Source organism: Prionailurus bengalensis, chromosome A1 (genome assembly GCF_016509475.1).
Source record: "Prionailurus bengalensis isolate Pbe53 chromosome A1, Fcat_Pben_1.1_paternal_pri, whole genome shotgun sequence".
Lineage (NCBI taxonomy): Eukaryota > Metazoa > Chordata > Mammalia > Carnivora > Felidae > Prionailurus > Prionailurus bengalensis.
In genome coordinates this window covers 178,282,755-178,306,700 of record NC_057343.1, presented here as the reverse complement: position 1 = coordinate 178,306,700, position 23,946 = coordinate 178,282,755, and the positions used below count along the sequence as shown (strand labels likewise).

The 23,946-nt window shown below is 51.5% G+C and overlaps 1 protein-coding gene across 1 annotated transcript in view; it reads right to left on the bottom strand.

The window, feature by feature from the left end:
- The window catches only part of STK10 (serine/threonine kinase 10), a 117,516-nt gene that overhangs the window by 31,003 nt on the left and 62,567 nt on the right, over positions 1 to 23,946 (bottom strand). Inside the window, exons 5-9 of the mRNA XM_043596003.1 lie at positions 12,453 to 12,525; positions 11,005 to 11,199; positions 10,344 to 10,425; positions 2,949 to 3,083; positions 307 to 852 (exon numbers count right to left, since the gene is read on the bottom strand). Of these exons, the coding sequence (XP_043451938.1) occupies positions 307 to 852; positions 2,949 to 3,083; positions 10,344 to 10,425; positions 11,005 to 11,199; positions 12,453 to 12,525 (1,031 nt within the window). The remainder of the gene's footprint in view (positions 1 to 306; positions 853 to 2,948; positions 3,084 to 10,343; positions 10,426 to 11,004; positions 11,200 to 12,452; positions 12,526 to 23,946) is intronic.

Genomic DNA, 23,946 nt, shown 5'->3' with positions numbered 1-23,946 from the left:
CACACGGCGGACGCCAAAATAAGAGAACTTCATTCCTAGACTTCTCTCCCGAATTTCACCCGGGCCTTTAACCGAACCCAACTGAAATGGCTACACAAATCGAACCAACCGCCTGGCATGACTAAATCCCAGACTGAACCCAGATATTCTGGAGATTAAACTATGAGCTGGAGCTCAAAGATCTTTCAAGAAAAGCCATCATCACGAACCACTTAAGATGGAAGGCAGCCACCAGCTAAACGCTTTCAAAAACCAAGCCCGGGCAGCAGCACAGCCCACAAACTGCGGTACAAGAGGTGGCATTACCTTGATGGACAGAGAGCCTGTTTCTCTGTTTAGGGACAGGTCGGCTGAGAGGGAGGTGCTGTAGTCCACGCTCTGGTTGGTGGACAGGCTGCCACAGTCCGAGTCCCTCTTGGAAGGGCCCGGAGCTGCCTGGGTGGGGAGCTCCAGGCTGCCGTTGGCCAGCTTCTCGGCAACCAAGGTCTCCAGGGCGCTGCTGTTGGGACGGCTCTGGCTGGCTTTTTGGGACCTGTTGGCTGCTGGACTGAGGTCCCCGCCCTGGTCAGCGACTTGCTTCTCCCCGGAAACCTGAATTCTGGCATCCATGGACACTGGCCGGGACTTCCGGAGAGGTGCTGGCACTGCCAGGCCATTCTCGTCTCCAGGAGCCACGTCCGGGGGGCTGGCGCTTTGGGGGGATCTGTCCCCAGAGGGCTGGCTGGGCCCGTTCACGTTGTCCTGGGGCTGGCTGGGCGGCAGTGAGGTGAAAGATGATTCTTTGAGAAGCTTGTCGGTATTGAGACTCAGCTGACTCACCTCAGAAGAGTCTCGAGTATGGTTCCCCAGAGGCTAGGGAAGAAAAAAAAAAAAACAAGTCAAGGCCATGCGATGGCATGTCCCAGGCCGGACTCCAAGATGCAATAGGGCTGGGGAGGCAGACACCCACGAGGTCAAGTAGGCCAGGACCCAGGAAGCAGAGGAGGTATCCCTCTCCAGTGAGCCACAGTCCTCACCACTCCCTACCGGCCAACCAACAATAAAATTACTACTTATTGTGAGTTAGTTTGGTGCCCGCTTCTCCTAGGACTGGAGGCAATTGTGGCCAGCTGGACAGCTGATGCCCTGTCTAAAGGTGCCAGTGGCTACTCTGCTGCAGCTAATTGTGACAATATAAGAAAAATGGCTCCCCTGTGGACAGACCTTCCAACTGTTTTAAAACAAGCTGGAATCCAGATTTTTACCTGACACCTTCTGAGTTTCCGACGGCAGCTAATTCCAGTTTTTTGTTTTTTGTTTTTTTAGCTGTGTAAAAACTAAACCCAAACTATCCAGGGGCTGGACTCAGCCTATCGGCCACTGAGTTTTTAAAGTTTTGTTTTGTTTTTTCTTTAGAGCTTTTTCTTTGGGGAGAAGGGTGGAAAGTACTGGAAATGTTGCTATTGTGAAATACAACACCCAATTCTGTGAATAAAACATAAATGTCTGATGAATGAACAAAGTGAGCACCCACTTAGCCGCCTTCCACATCAGGAATGGAACACTGCCCACCAGAGAGACCCCCCTTCCATGTCTGTCCCTCCCCTTAACATAATAGTTGTCCTGACATTGATCTCTAAGTGTTACAAGTGAGTTTGCTGGGTTTTAGATATTAATGGAATCACACCATTAGCACTCCCTTGGGTCCCAGTGGCCGCTGGTTTTTAACCTTGGATATGGAAGCTTCCAGAAGCAACTCTAATCCACCTCCTATTCAACACCCCTAGGGTGATGGTTCAGAAATTCAGATCCGATCCTATCACCCCCACACCAATGTCCTTGCCTGAAACCCTCATTAGCCCCACCGCCCTCATGACAAGGAGCAGCCTCCTACCTGCAGAGAACCCGCCAGCGTAACTGCTTGCTGCTTCCCTCCCCAACCTCGCTGCCTGCTGCCACCTCCTGGAGCCAGGCCCCAGACCCACCACCTCCCTCTCCCACCATGGTTCTCCTACACCTGGCTGTGCCTCCTATCAGCTCAACCAGCCACTTCATTGCTCGGACCTCAGTCTTCCTATCTATTACATGGAGCCCTGGTCCTCCTATCAGAGTTGCAGAGTGCCCAGCACGCAGCAAGGGCTCAGTAAAAGGCTGTGGCTACTGTGCTGGTTCTGCTCGTCCTCCTCGGTCTTCCCTTCTTCACCCTAGTAAGGATTCACACCAGCCTCTGGCTCCTCCCAGGATCCCGTTAACCTCCAGACAGCACCGTACTGCCCATTCCCTCTAGACAAGGCCAGCCCCTGCCTCACTCGGTCCACAACACCACCTGCACCTCAAGTTTCCCTCTTGGAAGAGGCCCTTCCCAAACAGCTTAGACCAGGGATGTAAGCGGCAGCTCAGGACAGAATCCAGCCCACAGACATGTTTTGCTTGGCTCAGATGTTTTTAAATTTTTAAATTAGCTTTAATTTAAACTTAAATTCAGCCAAGTGCTGAAGCTGCAGATGGGTTGCAAATGTGCCAAGACATGGGTCCCCTGGGCACGTGAGAAGCCAAACAGGGTCTGTCTAGGGTACCCGGAGCCCCTCGGCTTGTTGCCTCCGGTCACGTGCAGCCTTTATCTGCATTTACCCCACAGTGTGCTAAAACATTTTCATTTTGTATGTGAGCCACAACAGGAAAAAGGCTGGGAAGTAATGACTCAGCTACCAACTTTTGAAAATTGGAAGGTCCCAAGTGAAAATCCAGATTACTGCTCTTTCCTGAAAACTTACAGAATCTGGCCAATACACTCTGCTGCCTCACCCCGGCCCGTGAGCCGACTCACGTAACCTGCGATACGGGAGCCTGTAGCCTCTAAGCCGTGGGAGAACAGGAATCCTTCCTGCACCCCAGCACGTTCCGTCTCATACCAGCCAAGGCCTGCTGGGATCCCATCCTTCCCCAGCGCCCGTTCTTCCAGGCCTTACAGACGCGGCATCAACAGAGTCCTCCTCTTCCCCCTCCTCGCGGCCATCTTCGATCTCCTCCATCACTTCAGCCTTGGCCTCAGCCACCAGCTCCCGCAGAGCCTTGTTACTGGTGACACTGCTGACGAAGGGATGCTGAGGGGGTAAGACACACCTGGATTAGAACTACTTTGGGCTGGAGGGTACAGGAGGAGGAGGCAGAGGCGGAGGGGAGACGATCTCCCAGGCAGAGAAGGCCAACGGCATCTCTGAGAGAAATGTGAACATACACTTGGTACAGGTGGGCCAGGGGCAGCTCACAAAGTCCTGTGGGTGGTGGGAGAGTGGCTCTGCCACTCACTGGCTATGTGACACTGGGCAAGTCACTTTCCCTCCCTGAGTTGTAGGCTCATCTCCAAAGCGGAGATAATAATGCCAAACCTACAGGGAGGTCGTAAGGATTAAACGAAATAATGTACAAGGAAGTGTTTTAGCCCAAACAGGCACCCCATGTATTTGCAAATTCTTAAGGCAAAGCTGTATATGTTCTATTCCTAGGCATTTACAGAAACATTGCATCTTTAAAAAAAGAAGGCTCTGGGCCCCTGGGTGGATCAGTCAGTTAAGCATCTGACTCTTGGTTTTGGCTCAGGTGATGATCTTATGGTTTGCAAATTCAAGCCCTGTGTCAGTGCAGAGCCTGCTTGAGATTCTCTCTCTCTCTCCCCCTGTCTCTTTCTGCCCCCTCTCTCTGGCTCACTCGAAGGAAGGAAGGAAGGAAGGAAGGAAGGAAGGAAGGAATAGAGAGAGAGAGAGAAAGAGAGAGAGGAAGGAAGGGAGAGGGAAGGAGGGAAGGAAGGAAGGGGAAAGAAAGAAGGTTCTTTCACACACCTTGCAAAACAGCAAAGTTTTCAAGGCCTCAGCAGATGTTACATCAGCACAAGCATCTCCCTGGTAGAAATCTGTCCTTGGGCACCCAACCCCCAGCACCAGGAGTGTGTATGGCGGTGGGGGGGGGGGGGGGGACAGTCATTAAATTGGAGTTTGCTCATTTGAAATGTAGAGGAAGGCTCTGATGACATCTGCCACCTTTACGGTCAGAAAATTTATCAGCGGAGGAACAGTGTCAACGAGATTGCAGGGAAGTATGTAAATGACGAAGAATAAATTTTCTAGCACCCTGTAAACACATTCACAACTGATGGGTCCATTACAAATCATTTTTATCTGCTTGTTCGTTTACAACAGTTCATTTGTGGAGGCTCACGAGGCACCACCCCATTCCACTTGGTCCCCTAACTCTGCACATGTGAAAAGCACCAAACCTCACTCCTTTTAAAGAGCCCTACACCAGCCGGGCTTTCTCTAGTCCAAACTAGTAAAGATTTTAAGTATTTCATCTCTTTCCTTTCTCTCCCATGCTCCCATTGACTATCTGATTCCTGCCACAGCCACATGCTGTGCCACGTGCTGAGATCTGAGATAAGGCTCAACAACAGGATAGGCAAGGTCCTTGCCCCTACGGGCTTGCAGCTGAGGGGGAGAGACAACAGACGCGTGGCCAACCCACAAACAGGATCACGTCAGATCAGGTAATGGGACAGCAAGAGGCTGGAACCGCGTGGGCCTGGGCTGGGCGGTGGAGGCTACTTAGTCTGCGGTCAGCGGGGCCTCCAAGAGGAGGTGATATTTGAGCTGAGACCTGAGGGAGGTGAAGGGGCTGGCCAAGGAAAGATCTGGGCATGGAGAATTCCAGGCAGGGGGAGCAGCAGAGCGCGAGGGCCCTGGGGCAGGACTGAGCTTGTGTGCTGGAGGCGCCGCTAGAAGTCCGAGGAGGCAGGGCTTTGGGGAGAGGAGAGAGGAGGAGCCAGAGGAGGAAGGGCAGGGTGGTGCATGCAGGGTCCCCCCAGCCATAGTGAGAAACTGAGACTTTCTTCTCGGAAGCTGCTGGAGGGCGCAGCAGAGCAGTGGTATTAACACTCACCCCTTAAAGGGAGCAGTCTGGCTGCTGTGTGGTTCCAAAAGGTCTTGAGTGTGGTTCCAAAAGGGCTTACTAATCATGCGAGGCAGGAGAGTGTAGTGGTTAGAGTACTGGCTTTACATTCTGCAGCCAGGGTGCCTGGGATGAAATCCTGCCTCCACCACCACCTTGGGCAAGTCGCTTAACCTCTCTAAGCCTCAGCGTGCTCATCTGTATACTGGGAATAACAGTATGGTTGTGCAAAGCATTACAAGAAGTGCTCCAAGTATGGCAGCTATCATCCACATCGTTGTTATCGCCTCCAACACCATTTGCCGCCACCATCGCTGCCACTGTCACCACCACGACCACCGTCACCATCACCACCAGCAGCAGCATAGCTGGAGAAGCCTTCATGGCTCAGTTTGCACCCCCAGCCAACCCTATTCCCTCCTGCATCCCCACAAGGCACAGCTTTTGGGACGGAGGGTGAGAGTCAGTTCCCAAAGGTTCCCGAGCCTCACACTGCACAACCTCACGCATGAATTTGAGCAGGAAGCCACAGGACACTTCCCTGCAGTTGCTGAAGCAGATGTGGCAGAGGCAAAGAATGCAGGCACAGGCTTCTGGAAATACCAGGTTTTCATCAGGGCACACTACATACTGACCAAATCAGTGGCTTTTCAGCATGGCCAGGAGTCTTTCTTGAGGCAGGACAATCTGCCCCACTGCCTCCCACGAGCACCCCAGGGTCCTTAGGAAGCAGAGGCGGAAGCCATGGGGAAGAAAGCCCTCTGACAGAGGTGCGGGTGAGCTGGGCAGTTGCCCTGGATGCCAACCCCAGAATCCCCAGGCAAATGGGGCTGACAGGGCAGACCCTCCAGTGGCTGATTAGGCCCAGAACACTGCTGTGTAAACAGCCCTGGCAGAGAAAAAGCAGAGACAACCTCCCGCACTGCCTCAGCTCGGCTACCTCCAGGGATGTGTCTAAAAAGGACAACACCCAAACCCAAACTGTCGAGGCCCAGCGGAGAGACAGAAGCCCTGCAAGGAGGGCTGGGGCCTTCCCAGGCGGGAAGCACGGTGTGTGCCAGCATGGGGACAGGCCAGTCCGGGTACACGGGTCACCGGAAAGGTGCTCAGGCACCCCTGCAGGAGGCCCACATCGGAGGGGAGCTCGGCCATCTGCTCCTTGGGGAAGAGGCACAGCTGTTCAGTGGCATTTCTGCAGGGTGCCCCACGATGCCACACAGCTGGCCAACCGGCACCTTCCCCCCTGGCCAGGAGCCCTCCCGCCACCTACACAGACATTCTTTCCAAGAGCAGGAGCCTAGCTTTCCTCTGTGTACTGAGAAAGCACCTGCCAGGGGTCCTACACGCTGAGGCTGGCTTTAGACAACACCAGATACCCCTTTCCAGGTTTCAGTTGTCAGCATCTGTTCAATTCACCCCCGGCTAACCTTTTCTCTCATTCTTGTTCTCTTTGTTCCTTCTTTCTCTTCTTTGTTCATTCAGAGAGGAGGCTTACCAGAGTGGTCAAGAGAACAGGCTTTGGAAGGAGACAACCAGGATCAATATCCCAGCTCTGTCTTTTATAAGCTGTGTGACCTTGTGCCGGTTACCTAACCTCTCTGTGCTTCAGTTTTATCATCTGTTTGATGGAAATCTGAACAGTTCCTACTTCATAGGGTTGTCACAAGGATTAAATTGGTTAACATTTGCTAAACATTTAGAATAGTACCTGGCATGGACAAAGGGTTACACAACAGTTTGTTAAGTAAAAATAAGTAACTGTACTTAATGAATACTTGCTGAGGGCCCTCTATATATCAGACACTGTCCTGGATGCTTGGGACAGACCAGTGCACAAAACAGACTGCTGCCCTCCAAGAGCTGACATGCTGGTCAGGGAGATTAACAATACACTTAATAAACAAGTAAGCCATGGAAAAAAATCAAAAGTAGGGCAGAGAAAGGAGAATTAGGAATATGTGGGGGGTGGGGTGGCAAGTTTGCAGTTTGAAATAGGATAGTTGGTGGAAGCCTCACTGAGAAGCCAGCATCTGAGACAATACCTTAAAAAAGAGAGTCATCCCTGGAAGTGTCAGGAAAACACATTACAGGCAGTGTGAAGAGCTGTGCAAAGGCCCTGAGGTAGTTGTATGCCTGGAGTGTCTGAAATACAGCAAGAAGGCCAAAGAGGCTGGCAGTGAGTGAGGCGGCCAGAAGAAGGCAGAAGGTCTAAGGGGTCAAGATGGGGTGGGTAGATCATGCAGGTCCCTGCAGGACACCGAGACTCTGGGTGATAGCCTGAGCGAGAGGGGAGCCAACGAGGGAGGGACGGGAGGTTTCCCTCTGGCTGCTGCGCTGAGAACAGACTGAAGGAGGGCAGAGAGACCGGGGAGGAAGCAATCATCCAAGCGAGAGACACTGATGGTAGCTCAGACCCGTGGCTGCAATGGAAGACGTGAGAAGTGATCGGACTCTGGACATGTTTTGAAGGCAGGGACCACAGGACTCCCTGACCGAACGGACATGGAGCATGCAAGAAAGAAAGGTATGAAGGATGCTTGCACGGTCTGGGGCCCGACGGCTGAGGGGACGGGTTGCCACGGACTGAGACAGGACGGCCACCAGTGGAAGCGGAGGGCACGCGGGTGTGGACGTCCACGTGCCGGTGGAGCGTAAACGGCTGGGCGCAGACGTGGGGCAGGTGGGGATGCGTGGGCTACAGGGGAAAACATGGCCGTCGCTGTAACTGGGGTGCGACCCTCGAGGTGAGTGGAGGCGGGGGACGAGGCCCTGATGCGCTTCCACGGTGAGCAGTCACAGGGAAGAGGAGCCGGTGAAAGGCATGGAGGAGGAGTGACGGGCAAGAAGGTGTGGGGACCCGGAAGCCAAGCGCTGGCAGGGGTGAGGATGAGCATCGGCTGTGGCCACGGCGGCCGGGTCCCCAGGGGCGAGCACTGAGGCCGGAGCCCACCACTGCGTCCGACAACGTCAACGTCACTGATGCTGCTGACGAGAGCGACAACAAACTCAACGAGTATACACTGAGCACCCGACGTGCCAGCCACGATGCTAAAGACAGTACGTAAAGAATCTCATTCACTCACACGATTCCGTTAAGTGAGCGCTATCCACATCTCACAGACGAGGAAACTGAGGCACAGAGCGAGCGCCACTCACGTGCCGGGTGGTCAGAGCCTGGGTTACTAATCACCACGGGACACGGTCCCCAAGAATCTCTGTGCAAGCGAGCAAGTGAATCGGAAACCAACGTGAGCTCAAGGCAGAACAGGGGGTCGGGGTGGGGAGGCTGAGGGGCCGGGAGGAACCTCCCAGAAGCAGGCAGATACAAGGGGCATGAGCGGCTCTGCAGGGGGGGCACTGGGAAGCCGAGACCTGAGGTCTACCTGTCACTCAAAGCCGGGTGACCTCAGCAAGTCACGGTCTACCCTCCCACACCCAGAGATAAAGCGGCACGCGGAAAAGGCTGACGGCGGCCTGAGCCAGGTTTTATTGAGCTCAAGGGATCTCTCCTTTCTTCTGCAACCCTTTCTGTCTCACGCTGAAGATCCCCTGGCAGGACATTTTTTCCAACTACGGAGTAAAAATTCCTGGCTCAGGCTGAGGCTTTAGGGCTGCCATGTGGGAACGGAGGACAGCTGGTCTCTTCTCCGTGGAATGTCCTGACTGTCCTAGAGGCCGGATGTTATCAGGCCAGGAGGCTCTGCTTACAGGAAACAATTGGCCCCAACGGCGACGCCCCCGCCCCCCCCCCCACCTCTGGCTTCCCCACCAACCAGCACACAATACCCAGAAAATGAGGCCTCAGGATACTCCAGACATTGGAATTCAATGCATCACTCAGCGAGCTGGCCCTTAGCTAAGCACTTGACCATATCTTCATACTTAACCCTCACAGCTACCTTGTTAAGGGGGACACTGCTATTATCCCATTTCAGAGCAAGAACAGGGTCACAGATAAGTGAAGCCAATTTCCTAGGGTCTTACCGCCAGTAAGTGGCAGAGCTGGGATTTGAACCCAGGACCTTACAACCACAGTCCACACACTTAATTGCTGTGCTGCACACCCCAGAGGGATGCGCTGTAGCCCAGCATGTCGACCGGGGGCCCAGTGTCTGGCACACGGCAGGTACGCAGGGAGAGTGGCCGATCGTGAACAAAGCCTCGGTGCTTGGTGTGGCCTCTTGGTCCCTCCCCCCCAGCACACATCAGAGGCTGGGTCACACACGCGGAAGAACCAGAGGGGGCAGGGTGTGGAGGAGCGGCCCCTCCCCAGCACCCAGGCCACTGTCTCTCCATCTCCCATCAGCGTTGATGGCATGGGGACAGCAACTGGCCCACCTGAGAATGGCTGGGCAGGTGATATGTGCCACTGTCAAAACACAAGGCACTAGCCCAGGCAAAGAGCAGCTCCCAGCTGCCCCCAATATTTCGAAAAGCTTCTCGGAAACCACCGTCACCTTCCCCATGCTAAGGCCCGAGGTTCCTCACATGGCAGCCAGAGGGGCCCTTGTAAGTATAAGTCAGACGCCATCTCCCCAGTCCAAATCCTCAGGGGCGCCCCACTGCACACAGGGTAAAGCTCAAGTCCTGGACCCCGCATGACCCTGTGCGACATGGCCCTTCGTGCAGAAAAGAGCAAGCGCGGCAGCCTGCCTGCCCCCTTTGAAGGGCCTGCTTCCGCCACCGGCCCTTAGCAAGCCGCTGGAAACTTGGGTTTGGGGAGGGGTCCACCGTGAAGGGACAGGAGTGGCTCGCTCTGCCTAAACTGTTTGCACAGACGGTATGGTTCACGCTGAGCACCTGCCTTCCTTCTGGGGTCTGTGTCCTGCTGCAAAGCATCAGAGTAGTGAGCGTGCCGTGGCAGTACGGGTACCCTCTCGGCAAACCATCCAAACTTCAGGTGGACAGACCACACGCCTCTCTGATCTCTGCCCTCACCCCTGGCTCGGTGCCTTGGCCTCCTAGCCCTTCCCAGCCATGCTCACAGGCCAGGCCTTTGCCTCCACTCCCCAGGACCACTTACCTAGTCCCCTCCCCCACTCCGGGTGTCTGTTCACACAGAGCCCCTCCATGCCCTCCTTTTATCGGGGAGCAAACCCTCCCAGGCCCCCCTCTTCCTGAGCTGTTTTATTTTTCTCCCCCCCTTCATGTGCACCTACCCGCTGTCTGCGGCCTGTCTCCCCAGTAGAACATAAGCTGTTTGAGGACAGGCTCTGGGGGAGCCTCCACACGACAGCCCTCCCAGGACAAGAGCAGGCACTCAGGAGGCACCCAGCGAGAATCAGCTGATGAATAAATGGTTGCTCCTGTGGTCACCCGAGCTGAGGAGAAACACACCCAGCTTCCAGGCCATCTCCTGTCTCCAAAGCAAGGGCAGGGCAGAGGGCGCAGGCCGCCACCCCCGGGAGAGGGGCTCCGCTTACCTCCAGAAGCTGCGCAGCATTGGGCCGGGTCTCTGGGTTCTTATCTAGGGCCACCTTCAGGAAGTCTCGGAACTCCACAGACCTGGGGGGTGGGGGTGGGGGGCGCCCACCAGTGGCAGCAGTCAGCTCCAAGTAGGGCAGAAACTGAGAAAATTCTCCCCGTCGCACACTCTACTCTCCTGGGAGTTGTGTGCTTCCCAAACACAGCCCTCAAAGACAAAGGCGCCTTCATGAGCTAAAGCGGTGAAGGCTACAGGGTTTTCACGATGACCTTTTCATTGTGAACATCACCGTACAGACGGGATGTGGAAATCAGAGAGCAGGGACTTGCCCAAGGCCACACGGTAATACACAGAAGTGCAGGGACTTATGCCCGAGCCTCAGTTCCCAGCCCAGGGTCGTGTCATGTGGCTGCTGGGGCTCATTTAGGCACTTACTCCCACAGCGGGATCCGGCTTGTGGGATCACCCAGTCTGCTTTGATGGACAATCCATGTCCAGAGCACGTGGAGGGCCCGGGTAGCTCAGAAAGGCCCAGAGACCTCCAGGCCCCGACTGCTCCCCACTCTGGGCACTCCACCCACCCAATCCCACCTGCCCTGTGACCCAGGCCTGCTGGCCATGCAACAAACACCCTCAGGCAGACAGGCCTTGCTCCTTACCACTTAGAAGGCGTGAGCAGAGTGGGGGGATCCGACTTGGCAATCTTGAGCAGGACCCGCATGGGGTTGAGCTCATGGTGCGGGGGCTCGATCTGGGCCATCTCAATCAGAGTGATGCCCAGGGACCAGATGTCAGCTTTGTAGTCATACGGGGTGTCCTTCATGGTCTCACACATCACCACCTCGGGGGCCATCCTGAACCAACCAAGGGATAACACAGGGCTAAGAACCTAGCCTTCATAGGCCCTTCTCAGAGACTCGGGGTCAGGACCACCACAAGCCAGTGTCAGAGAGCTGGCAGCACTCCTGAATCACGATTTGCATTGCTGTCCATCCCACTGTCTTCCTTACGATGGTCTTCACTCAGTAAGATGCCTTCAAGGAGCTCCAATGCCATGTCCCGCTGCAGTTCCCGAAGCCTACCACAAGATGGCAGCAACAATCCAGAACACAGAGTCCTGGGGAAGGGGTGGGTAGAGGCAGAGGGAAAGGTGCCCAGAAAAAACTGGGGGCACAAGGTGGGGGGTGTGGAGAGAATACACCAGCACAGACAGAACAGATGGGAGAGAACAGAAGAAAGAGGAATGAAAGGGCAGAGAGAGAGAAAGAAAGGGTGAGTAATAAGCAAGCAAGAAAGGAGCCTAACTCCACAATGAGAAGTAATGCACATGAAAAACAGAAAGCAGTTAGGTGTGAAACTGAGAGAGGTTTTTTGTTTGGTTTGGTTTTTTTTATTTTGTTGCCTTTTTTTTTTTTTTAAGTAATAGTTTGGGGAAAGAAGGAAACACAATGGCCTAGAGAAGCCCAGAGAAACTTCACAGGAGGGTAGGAATTGAACTTGTTCATCCTCACAGTCCCAGCCCAGGGCCTCACATTCAATCTGTACTTGTTGAATTAATTAAGAATTAAACCATTTTCAGGGCATCTGGGTGGCTCAGTCAGTTAAGCACCCCACTCTTGATTTCAACTCAGGTCATGATCTCACAGTTCATGGGTTCGAGCCCCACATCGAGCTTTGTGCTGACAGCACGCAGAGCCTGCTTGGAATTCTCTCTCTCCTCTCTCTCTGCCACTCCCCCACTCGCACATGTGCTTTCTCTCTCTCTCAAAATAAATAAACTTAAAAAAAAAAAAAGAATTAAACCATTTTCTAGGGATTCCCGTTGAGGTGTCCCTAATGGAGTATTTTCTGTACACATCATCGCATTTCATTCTGTCAACAATCTGTGAAGTAGGTGCTGTTCTATCCCTGATTTCGTAGAGGAGGAAACGGAGGGACAAGGAAGCTAAGCAACTTGGCCAAGGTCAAAGCACTCGTGAGTGGTGGAGACCAGGCTCAGACCCAGCAGGCTGACTCAGGAGCCCTTGACACGGCCAGAGGTCACCTTGGGGAGTCTGAGGTTGAGCCTTCAGTCTACCATTCCCTTTCCAGAAACTGCACAACTCACCAGTAAGGCGTTCCTATGAAGGAATCTCGTTTCTGCAGAGTTTTCAGATTCTTGGCAGACACACCAAAGTCAGCTGCAAGACAAAAATCAGATACAGTATTTGATGGACATTCCTCCACCCACAGTGCTGGGATGTGAACTCAAGAGACAGACGTTCCAAGTCAATTAACAGATGCCATTTCCCATCTAGCCAATTTTTGATCATTAAAAATATATCTACTGCTGGAAGGATATATTGAGACATGCAATTTCCTTCTTGCTAATAATGGTATAAATTGAAGAGCCTTTCAGAAAAGTAGTGGGGCAATAAATTCCAAGAACCTTTAAAATATCTATACACTCTTCTGACGCAGTAATCCCAAACCTAGATATTTACCCTAATGAAATCTCAAATATAAAAAAATTATGCAGAACGATGTTCATCCAAGTGCTATTGTAATAGTGACAAATTAAAAAGAACCATAATTATTTAGCTTTCAGAGAGTGATTTTAGCCAGAAATAATTGTGCCTTGGATAAAGCTCACTGGCTATGATACTGTCTCTGCACAAAGCTGAGGGAGTGATTTTAAAACTTCTTATGTAAAAAATAAAGAAAATAAAACTTCTCATATACTATATTGTCTTCTCTAAAAAGGGCTTATGATGGCATATCTCACACACACACACACACATTGAGAGAGAGGTAAGAAAGATAAGGTAAAGGGTAAACAACTGAGCAGATTAAGGAAAGTGTGATGGGGCATCTGGGTGGCTCAGTCAGTTAAGCATCGACTCTTGATTTCAGCTCAGGTCATGATTTCACGTTCATGAAACGGAGCCCCCCATCAGGCTCTGTGCCGAGAGCGCTGCGGACCCTGCTTAAGACTCTCTCTCCCTCTGCCTCTGTCCCTCCTTTGCGCGTGCTCTCTCTCTCTCAAAAAAGAAAAAAAGAAAAAACAAAAAGTAAAGTGTGATGTACTGGCATATGACGGAGTATCTTATAGGCACTAAAATTAGTTTTGAAGTATTTTTATTCAATATTTTAACACTGAATTACACGTACGAATACATATCAATATTAAATGTTTAGTATGTATTTAACATTTGATATTATTTAACATGTATTTAATATGTCAATATTTAACACCATATTAAGATATTGTATTTATAGACTTAGAAGGTGCAGCAGGAAAGGGGAGGACGCACAGTTGAACAGTGTGTGGTCGGCTCGATGCTCCCTTCCCCCACAAAAAAAGGGCAAAATATACATGAACTGACTTGAAGGACATACACCGACTGGCTAAAATGGTTGTGTGTGGATCATGAGACCAGGCTAGGTTTCTTCTACTTTTCTGAATTCTTCAGGTTTCCCATGATGAACATACAAGACTTTCTGGACTAACAAAAATTAAATGTATCTTTAAGCCATCCAACAGCACCAGCCAGTCTTCCTTCACAAGCCCAATACTAAGAGAAGAGTCCAATGCCACATGCTCAGTTGGAGCATGTGACTCTTGATCTCGGGGTTGGGAGTTCAAGCCCCATGTTGGGCATAGGGACTACGTAAAAATAAAATCTTTTTGGGGGTGCTGGGTGGCTCAGTCGGTTTAAGCGTCCAACTTCGGCACAGGTCATGATCTCATGGTTGGTGGGTTTGAGCCCCACCTCAGGCTCTGTGCTGACAGTTCAGAACCTGGAGCCTGCTTCGGATTCTATGTCTCTCTCTCTCTCTCTCTCTGCCCCTCCCCGCTTGCACTCTGCACGTGTGCACGCTCTCTCTCTCCCTCTCTCTCAAAAATAAAAATTAAACAAAAATTTTTTAATAAAATAAAATCTTAAAAAAAGACTTTTTTAAAAGCATTCCAACTAGTAAGTTAACATAAACTTTTGTATGACAGAAAGAAACAGGTAAGTTTCATCTTGATTAAAAAATAAATTCAAGAGGAAGCAACACCTTGAGCAGACTGCTGCTGCTTAATTCAAAGCAAGACAAGTTGCAAAGCTGTTACAACTGCCAGCCGCCCCAGAAGCCTGTCTAGGTCTTGAAAATGAGCTGGCCCGAACCACAGTCACATAACAACTGCTGTCCTGGAGAGCTTGAATCAGACCCACAATTTCAAACCAGGAAGGAGCATAATGCTAAGAGCATAGGCCTGAATACCAGAGAGCTGGTTCCAGTCTCAGCTCTTCTTTTTTTTTTTTTTTTTTTTTAACATTTATTTATTGTTGAGAGACAGAGCATGAGCAGGGGAGGGGCAGAGAGAGAGGCAGACACAGAATCTGAAGGAAGTTCCAGGCTCTGGGCTGTCAGCGCAGAGCCCAACGCAGGGCTCGAACTCACGAACTGCGAGATCATGACCTAAGCTGAAGTCAGATGCTTAACCGACTGAGCCACCCAGGTGCCCCTGGGCTCTTCTTTTTCATTGGTTCATTCACCTATTCATCAGGGTGCCATCTGGAGGCAGACATCAGCCAGGAGCAAACTAAGTCCTTGCCCTCGGCAGCTCAAAGTTCAGTGGTGGAAGGAGAGGACAACCGGACAAACACCAGTAAGTACATATTCCTAACTGTGTAAAGGGTGGAAAGATGGGATAGGCAGTCTACGGTCAGAGAAGTGTGTGTGAGAGAGAGAGAGAGGGAGGGAGAGAGGGAGGGAGAGAGAGAGACAGTGAGCGGGAGAGAGCACAAACAGGGAAGGAAGGAGTGAATATTAACTGAACATCTATTATGTGCCAGGCATCCATTCATTCAACACATATTAATTGAACATCTATTATGTTCTAGGTGCAGGAGTGAACCAAAATCTTCACCCTAGTGTGGCTTGTTACTCTAGCAGTAAAAACAGGCCCTCCACAAGCCCCACGGCAGGTGAGAGGCGGACGGGCGGTTCTTTTAGACAGGAGGTCAAGATCTGGGGGAAGAGATTTACAGACAGGGATGACAAATGGGCTGAAGGGCCTGGAAGGGGCAAGGCAGAGTGGCTAGAGGGAGAGGAGGTGGCAGCAGATAAGGCAGGAGACAGGCAGGGGTCAGGACAGTTAGTACACCTCTGACCCTCAGTTTCCCTGTCTGTGATACAGGGGTGGTGATTCCGTAGAACTACTCTGTAGGGTTGCCACGAGGATTCAATGACACACACGAGGCACTCAGCTCCAAGCCCAGCGCTGTGTAAATGCCCTGTCCATGGGGCACGTGAGCCAGCAGACTCAAGAATCTTAGACTGGAGCCTGGCCGAGGGTCCTGGGAATGGTCAGGAAAGCTGGTCTCTGAGCCCGGGCAAGGCTAAGTAGATGGTAGGTGCTCCGTCAGCTGATGACAGGCCCGGAGGGACCAACGGCTGTGGCAGAGTGAGGTTCAAAACCAGGAAACCCACAGGAGAACCTGGCTCTGCTGAGGACTACCTGGGAGGCCAGGACAAGTCGCCACCTCTCCGGGCTCCCGGGTAAGAACTGGGGGGCCTGCCTTACCTCCTCCCTACGGGGCCCCTGCAAACACCAACAGTGGCCAGCACAGATTTCCTAGGAAATCTTTTGGGAACAACAGTGACTGCCTCTCAGACCCAGCGTGAGGCTCCCTGGAGGGAGGCAGGAGCCACTCCCCCACCAGGGTCTCCAGTCCCCGCCTGAGAAGAAAGAGGAAAAGCAGAAACCACCACAGTTTTGCAACGACACACAGCTGGTCTCCAAGACCCTCCCTTAGGCATGAGCCAGCCAGCCTCTTGGATGGCGGCTACTTCCCCTTCTGCCCCACGTCTGCCCCCCAAGACGGGGCCCACCCGGGAGGGTGGGGCGGCCCCTCCCGGCAGCCCTGGGACTTCAGGCTGCCTGAATGGTGTTTACAGGAAGTGTCCCCTGACAGGTGGGGGGCTGCCTCCGACAGCTCAAAGGGGCTTTTCCCCATGCAGTCTCTTCTAATGCAAACACTCCTCTGTCCTTCTCCCGTTTCACAAGGATCAGAAGCAAGGGCAGCAGGTAGGAAGGTGGGGCCTGTTTCATAAGTTATCATCTCCATAAGGAAAGAGGTCATCTCTGCTGTATCCAGAGCTGCACTGCGGGCACAGCTGGCACAGGAAGTACAGCTGAATCAATGAATGGACGGACTTTGCTAGACCGCCTCTTATGTTTGGGAAAAAATAACTGGTTTGGGGCACCTGGGTGGCTCAGTCAGTTAAGTGTCCGACTCTTGACTTCAGCTCAGGTCATGATCTCGGGGTCGCAGCATCGAGCCCCGCATCAGGCTCTATGCTAAGGGTGGAGCCTGCTTAAGATTCTCTCTCTCTTCCTCTGCCCCATTCCCCTGCTTGCTCGCTATCTCAATCTCTAAAACAAACAAACAAATAAATAAATAAAACTGGGTTTTAAGAAATATATTTGTTACTTCTCCAAAGAGATTGTTTAAAAAAAAAAAAGAAAGAAAGAAATATATTTGACACAGCGATTCTCTTTCTAGAAATAGATTCCCCCAAACCATGTTTATAATATATATGGAAGCTTACAGAAGCATTATTGGAAAGAGTAAGAAATTGGAAAGCACCCAGTTGTTGCCAAAGCTGAGCTGGCAAAGGAGTTAGAAAAACTGTGGTGCGGCCCAGCCGTGAACTAGTATGCAGCCCTTAAAAAAAATGAGGTTGCAGGGGCACCTGGGTGGCTCAGTCAAGCGTCCAACTCGTGCTTTCGGCTCAGGTCACCAACCCAGGGTCATGAGATCGAGCCCCACATGGGGCTCCACACTGAGTGTAGAGCCTGCTTGATATTCTCTCTCCCCCCCCCGCCCCTCTCCCCCACCTAAAAAAATACATATATCAAAAAAAAAAAAAAAGGAGATTGCATTTGTATGTACTAACTTGGGACTTCATCCATAACATGTTGCCCTGAACATGATGGTGATTGATGCATATGATAGAATGTACAGAATTCCAGTTGTATTTTAAAAGAAAGACATACACCTACTGTGTGCACACATACACCCACAAACACAGAACAGGGTCTGTGAGGTTATACATCAAACCTAATGGTAACCACCTCCCCAGAAGCAGGATTTGGGGAGAGCACACAAGGGGGTCTTACATTTTGCTTTTAAACATTTTTTTAACGTTTATTTATTTTGAGAGAAAGAGACAGAGAACGCATGTGCTCCCAAGCCGAAGAGGAGCAGAGAAAGCGAGGGAGATAAAGAATCCCAAGCAGGCTCCACATTGTTACAGTTCGTGAGACCATGACCTGAGATGAAATCAAGAGTTGGATCCCTTAACCAACTGAGCCACCCAGGTGCCCCGGGTCTTACATTTTTTAACTTTAGATGCTTTTATTCTTTAAAATGTTTCTGATAAAGAGGACACCGCTTTTCTGGCTTAAAAAGCTGAAATGCACGTAGCAGAAGTCTTTTAGGTTTGTGGGTTCTTGTTTTTGCTTTTTGAGTAAAACCCAGTGGGAGCCAGGATGTGGTGAGAGAACTTCACACTTGCCGGGGGTGAGCTGCGCACCCTGGACGGAGGGCACACTGACTGCAGGGATTAGCAAAAACCTGACACGCTGCACACGCCCAACAGTCATAACAAACGCTAATATTTACTGAGAACTTGCCAGGTGCACAGCACTGTGCAGACTTCTGCACATCACTTACATCTTCCTCTGCAAATCATTTTGCATATCATGTGCATATATATATCCCTGTGCAGATCATTTATAGCCAGGACCCTCGGAGCAGGGAAAATTATTATCCCCCTTCTCTACAGATGAGAAAACTGAGGAGCTTGCAGATGGTTACCCAGCTCTAAGGACAGACATATGCTAAGTCTGTGCTTTTTTTTTTTTTTTTTTTAATGTTTATTTTTGAGAGACAGAGACAGAGTGCAAGTGGGGAAGGGGCAGGGAGAGGGAGACACAGAATCCAAAGCAGGCTCCGGGCTCCGAGCTGGCAGCACAGAGCCTGATGCGGGGCTCGAACCCACGAACCGTGAGATCATGACCGGAGCTGAGGTCGGATGCTTAACCGACTGGGCCACCCAGGCATCCCGAGGTCTGTGCTCTTTACCACTACCAGGTTCTACCATTCTGTGCGCAGAAAAAAATACTGAAAGGAAGACTGGGGTGGTGCATTGTGGCAACATCAGGAATGACTTTCGCGTCCTTCTTTGTGGGTCTTATTCCAGACTGTCTGGAATTCTAGGCTGTCCAGACTGTATCAATCTATATACTCATTTACAAATATGTTTTTCTTATGACCAAAGCAATGCTGCTTATCAAAAATCCAAACATTTACAGATTCGAAAGTCTCCATAATCCTGGCAGGGATAAACACTTTAAGTGTTTGCCGCACACAGCTCCACGTTTATTTACGTAAATAAGAAGTATATGCGTAAATAAAAATACCTTTGAAAAATAAAACCAGATGAAGCCTACTATCTTGCAGCTTGTGTTTTGTCCCTTCACGGTGTGTACATACATTTTTACAAGAGATTACACATTTCCTACAATTTTCAGTAGCTGAAGAAGACTTCATTGTAGGATAGTACCATAACTCTACAGGAATTAGCTGGATCATTTCTCATTTCTTGCTGTTACAAATATTGTTGCAATGGGTATCATTGTACGTATCTTCCTATACATAAATCCCACATATTACTTTTATAAACAAAAAAAAAATCACACAATGTAAGAAGTTATATATTACACACACACACACACACACACACACACACACACAGAGCCGTGAACTTAGACCGTATGGAGATATGTAACAGAAACTCTCATCTGTCCCCTTAACTGCAGACGACCAAAAGAATCCAAGGTAAGAGGAGCCTTTTCCCAGATAATGTCAGGCCAGTTAAAGGCAAACCGCCTTCCCTCCTGGACCCTCTACCCCAGGCCAGTGAGTCTGTAGGCCAGCATGGTCAGGGCTTACCCTGGGATTTAGGTCTGAGAACCTTCTAGGTGGTCCTCAACCACGGGGTGCTGTGTGTTCCGGGATGTTTGAAAGTGGGTGGGGGTGGTCTGGCTGTCACATGAAGGCGAGTGTTCCTGCCATTTCACGGGGGAGAACCTCCTAAGGTAAAAATGGTCTCATCTAAAATGCCAGCAGTGGTCCCGTGGACAAACCCCAGCCAGGGTCCTCATGGTGCCGACAGGGAAGCGAAACCTAGAGAGGGTGAGGGACCCGCTGAAAGTGAGCTGGGGACAGGAGAAAACAAAGGCTTTGCCCCCAGCCCTGGAATCCCACGGGCCTTCCTCCTCAGGATTACAGCACCAGCTCATCAACAGGGAGGCCCCACCACGGCACCCAAGTGACTTCTCTGAATTAGCAGCACGGTCTGCCTCTCCAGAAGGCAGCTTTCCTGCCTCTGCTGTCACGGAGGCAGCACCTGGCAGGAAAGCGAGAAGATTCTGTGATCTGAGACAAACTGCTTCATGTTTCTGAGCCTCAGTTTCCTCATCTAGGAAACACGCATCATATTAGGTAGCCAAATGTGAGGCTGACCGAACTGCTCTATTTTTCTGTTTCCATGTTTATTTTCTTTTGTTTATTAGATACACGTGACCACTATAGCAGCCTTTGTTTTCCCATTCATTCCGGTCCACCTTCAGCCTCCCAGCCCCGCGGCCTTCACTGACTCTCTCTCTCCTCCCCTACATAACCCTGTCTTTTTCTGGTATTTTCTCCCTCAACCTCAATTACACATTCAGAACTCTGTGCTTGCTTCCAACAGGCTGTGCCAGTCTATGGGGGACAACAATTTGGTTTTCTGGTCAGTGCAAATCTACTTTCCTTCTGGAAAACCATCCAACCCACCCCAACCACACTCTTCCATGGAGAGGACGAGGGAATGGGGTGGGTTAATATTTCCATATTGCTACCTGATCCCTCTTCCTTCTCAGAGAAGCCCTCCTTACTGGACCTTGTTGATTGATCCAGAGGGTCTATGCCCACACCAACGTAGGCCAATCAGAATCCTTCACTGGGATTTTTTTTTTAATATTTATTTTTGGGAGAGAAAGAAACAGAATGTGACCAGGGGAGGGGCAGAGAGAAAGGGAGACACAGAGTCCAAAGCAGGCTCCAGGCTCTGAGCTGTCAGCACAGAGCCCCGACGCAGGACTCAAACTCAGGAACCCTGAGATCACAACTGAGCCAAAATCAGACGCTTAGCTCACTGAGCCACCCACAACACCCCTCACTGGGATTATTAACCGGAGACCTGAAATGGTGAGGTTCCGATGATCAACCTTCAGAAGATGATGCTGGGAAAATTAAAACTAGCCCTAGCCAGATGCTTTGTGGAGAGGGCTGGTCAGAGCCTAACCAACGTGCACAGAAAGGCAGACCAGAGAGAGTCTCAGGAGCGTTTGTGTTCCAGGGTTCAACTGCCCTGGATGCCCAGCTGATCTCTTCCCCAACACAGAGGCACATTCTCCTGTCTGCCTTCGATCACAGGAGAACGGTTCTCATCATTTGTTGCTACAATAAGGTAATGGTTAAGTACGTGGGCTCTGAAGCCAGATGCACTGGTCTGAACCCCAGTTGTGCCTCTTACTGGCTGTACGATCTGGAGTTAAGTCAACCTCTTTAGACGCCAGGTATCTCCATCTCCTCTGTAAAATGTTAGCAGTGGTCTTTAAGGACGAAATGAATTACTATATATCAAACACCGGCTCGGTACACGATAGTCATAGTGAAAGAACCAGGTCACCAGCCCGCTGGCTGCAGCAAGCAGGAATTCTGGGTTGGGGGTCAAGGTGGGGGTGAGGGGCAGGTAATGGGCTCCCGCCAGGCCCACTTGCCTGGCCTCCTATGCATCAAGGGGACTTTGGGAATTAGGAATCCTGCAGTGATCATAACGTGGTAAAGTGACGACAATGCTACAGAAACTACTACTGACTGGTACCCAGGTTCTGGGCTGAGCATTTTGACTTTTAGGCCAGTCTGGACTCCTGCTTAGAATGTGAAAGACTCCAAAAGTAAAATTCTCCTCCCATCTTCAGAGATGCACCACTGGGGAGAGGAACACAGACTCTCCAGAGAAGAGGGAACACTGTCTCTCATAACAGCGTCTCTGAAATGTCCCTAGGCCCAAGAAGGAAACCTAACGTTTGCTGGCCCCTCTCTGTGTAGATGCTTTTTAAAAAATGTTTATTTTTGAGAGGGGGGCGAGGGGGAGGGGCAAAGAGAGACAGGGAGAGAGAGACAGAACCCCAAGCAGGCTCCACACTGTCAGCGCAGAGCCCGACACGGGGCTCGAACCCACGAACCCGCGAGATCATGACCTGAGCTGAAATCGAGTGTCGGACACTCAACCGCCTGAGCCAGCCAGCGCCCCACCTGCAGATGCACGCTCTGTGTGCACGGTCTCACTACACTGTCATATGAATCCCGTGAGATGGGAACTGTTACCACACTCTTGACTTTGAGAAACTGATGCCCAAAAGGGTGAGGTGACTCACCCAAGGTCACCCAAGGTGACATGGCAGATCCGGGGCCAGAACACGGTTCTTCAGACCGCAGCGTCCACCCCCCACCGAATATCCCAATGGTCTCTGGGCAGCAGGCGTGCTTCCTCTCTCTCTCTCCGCGCCTATGGGTTCCCACTGGTCATCAGAAATCGCTTCCCCCCACTCAGAGCGGGAGCTCGTGCCTTACTTGGCAATGACCAAATGAACCTCAGGGAAGTCTGGTATGAACAAGGAAGAAGGCAAAGTGTCTAGCAGCAGAGAAGGACATAACCCTGAGCCTCCCTGTGACAGTACTTTGCATACTTCACCCGACTGGTTCCAACTAACCCTGGGAGGTGATCTACTGTTACACCCATTGCACAGATCGAAGAACTGAGGTTTGGATAGTTACGTACGGTTCTCCGGCTCGAGGTGGCAGAGCCAGGACTTGAACCGTGCCTGTCTGTCTAGAGCCCACGCTCTGCTCAGCTCTCCCTGCTGCTTTTCACTCTATTCCCACTCCACTGAGAAGCCTGGGTGTGGCCCTTGCTTGGGAGAGAGATCTGCTAAGCAACTGTCTTATGCATCCCTGAGTTACATAAGGACATGGGGGAGAGGGGGCCTCAGGGCCCGAGGCAGTCTCAAGAAGCCAGCAAGAGTCAGTCGAGCTGCCACTGTGTCTCCCAGGCCTCCTCCGCTGCTCCGCCAGGCTGCAGATTCCAGGCCCAAGGGGGATGGAGAATTTTCCAAAACAGAACAACAGGCCCCGGCAGGCGTGCATATCACGGCTCCCAGGGCTCCGTGAAATCGTGTAAATACTCACACTCAACTCTCCCTGCACTTTTTGCCTTTTTCATTGGCTTCCTGGTGTTCTCAACTGCATACGCCAAGTCATTTGGAAACCTGATGCACCCGTCTGCTTCCATCCGGCCCTCTGCTAGGCTCTGAGTGAGATTCTGGAGTCCGCTCGGCATGTCAGTTCAGTGCCCTCCAGATTTAGGGGGTGTGTAGGGGGAGATGGCAACGGGAGATGAGAACCCCATGGGGACACCTCAGCCCAAGGCTGCTGGGACCCTCCCTCCCTCCCTGCCCCGACCAGGGCCTCTCTGCTCTGACTGGCTGGTCCTGACCCAGGTTTGCTGTGTGCTGTCTCCTCCAAGTGAGAAGTTCTTGAAGGATGGAGCTGAAGGTTTCCCTTGAATGCCTTGGAGCACAAGAGGCTCTCTTCTGCCCCGCCCCCCATACTCCCTGAGCCTGAAGGCAAAGGCACTCCCCAACCTGGCCCCTCCCTGACCCTGGCCCACGCTCCACCCCTGAATGAGCCCAACCACTGGCAGCTGTGAAGTCCGAAAGACGCGAGTCCCAACCCTGCTACTTCTCCTCCCTCACGGTCTGAACTCAGTGTCCTCATCTATGTTGGGTACAGTCCCTCCCCTCCCCACACTCCTGCCCAGTACCCCCTGGAGTGCAGATTAAATGACCCATCTAGAAAGTGCCTCCTCTGATGGCTGGCATCTAGCGGGTGCTTTGTAAACCCAGTTAAGTGTGCATTATCTTTTTTAATGTTTATTTTTTTATTTTTCAGAGAGCATGGGGAGAGGGGCAGAGAGATGGGGGGGGTGGGGGACAGGATCTGAAGTGGGCTCTGTGCTGACAGCAGAGAGCCCTGACACGGGGCTCGAACTCACGAACCATGAGATCATGACCTGAGCCGAAGTCAGATGCTTAACTGATTGAGCCAACCAGGTGCCCCAATGTGTATTATTTTTATTATCAGTCCCCCCAAAACATTCTGCTGTTCTTTACTTCCATGCCCCTGCCTGCTAGGCTCCCTCTTCCTGGCTTGCCCTGCCCAACCTGGTTTACTTGGTAAATACCTATCCGCCTTTCACAACTCAGCTCAAACTATCCTCCTACCAAAGGCTCTTCTAAACCCACACCTCCAGGCTCAGGTGGAAGAACCGAGCCCCCCCCCCCCCATAAACTCCCCACTCCAGCCCTGATGCTCTCAAGTGTCTCCCCACTGCCTGGGAACTCTGCAGGAGCAGGAAGGAGACCAGAATCTCACTCCCTTCCAGTTCCCAGAGCC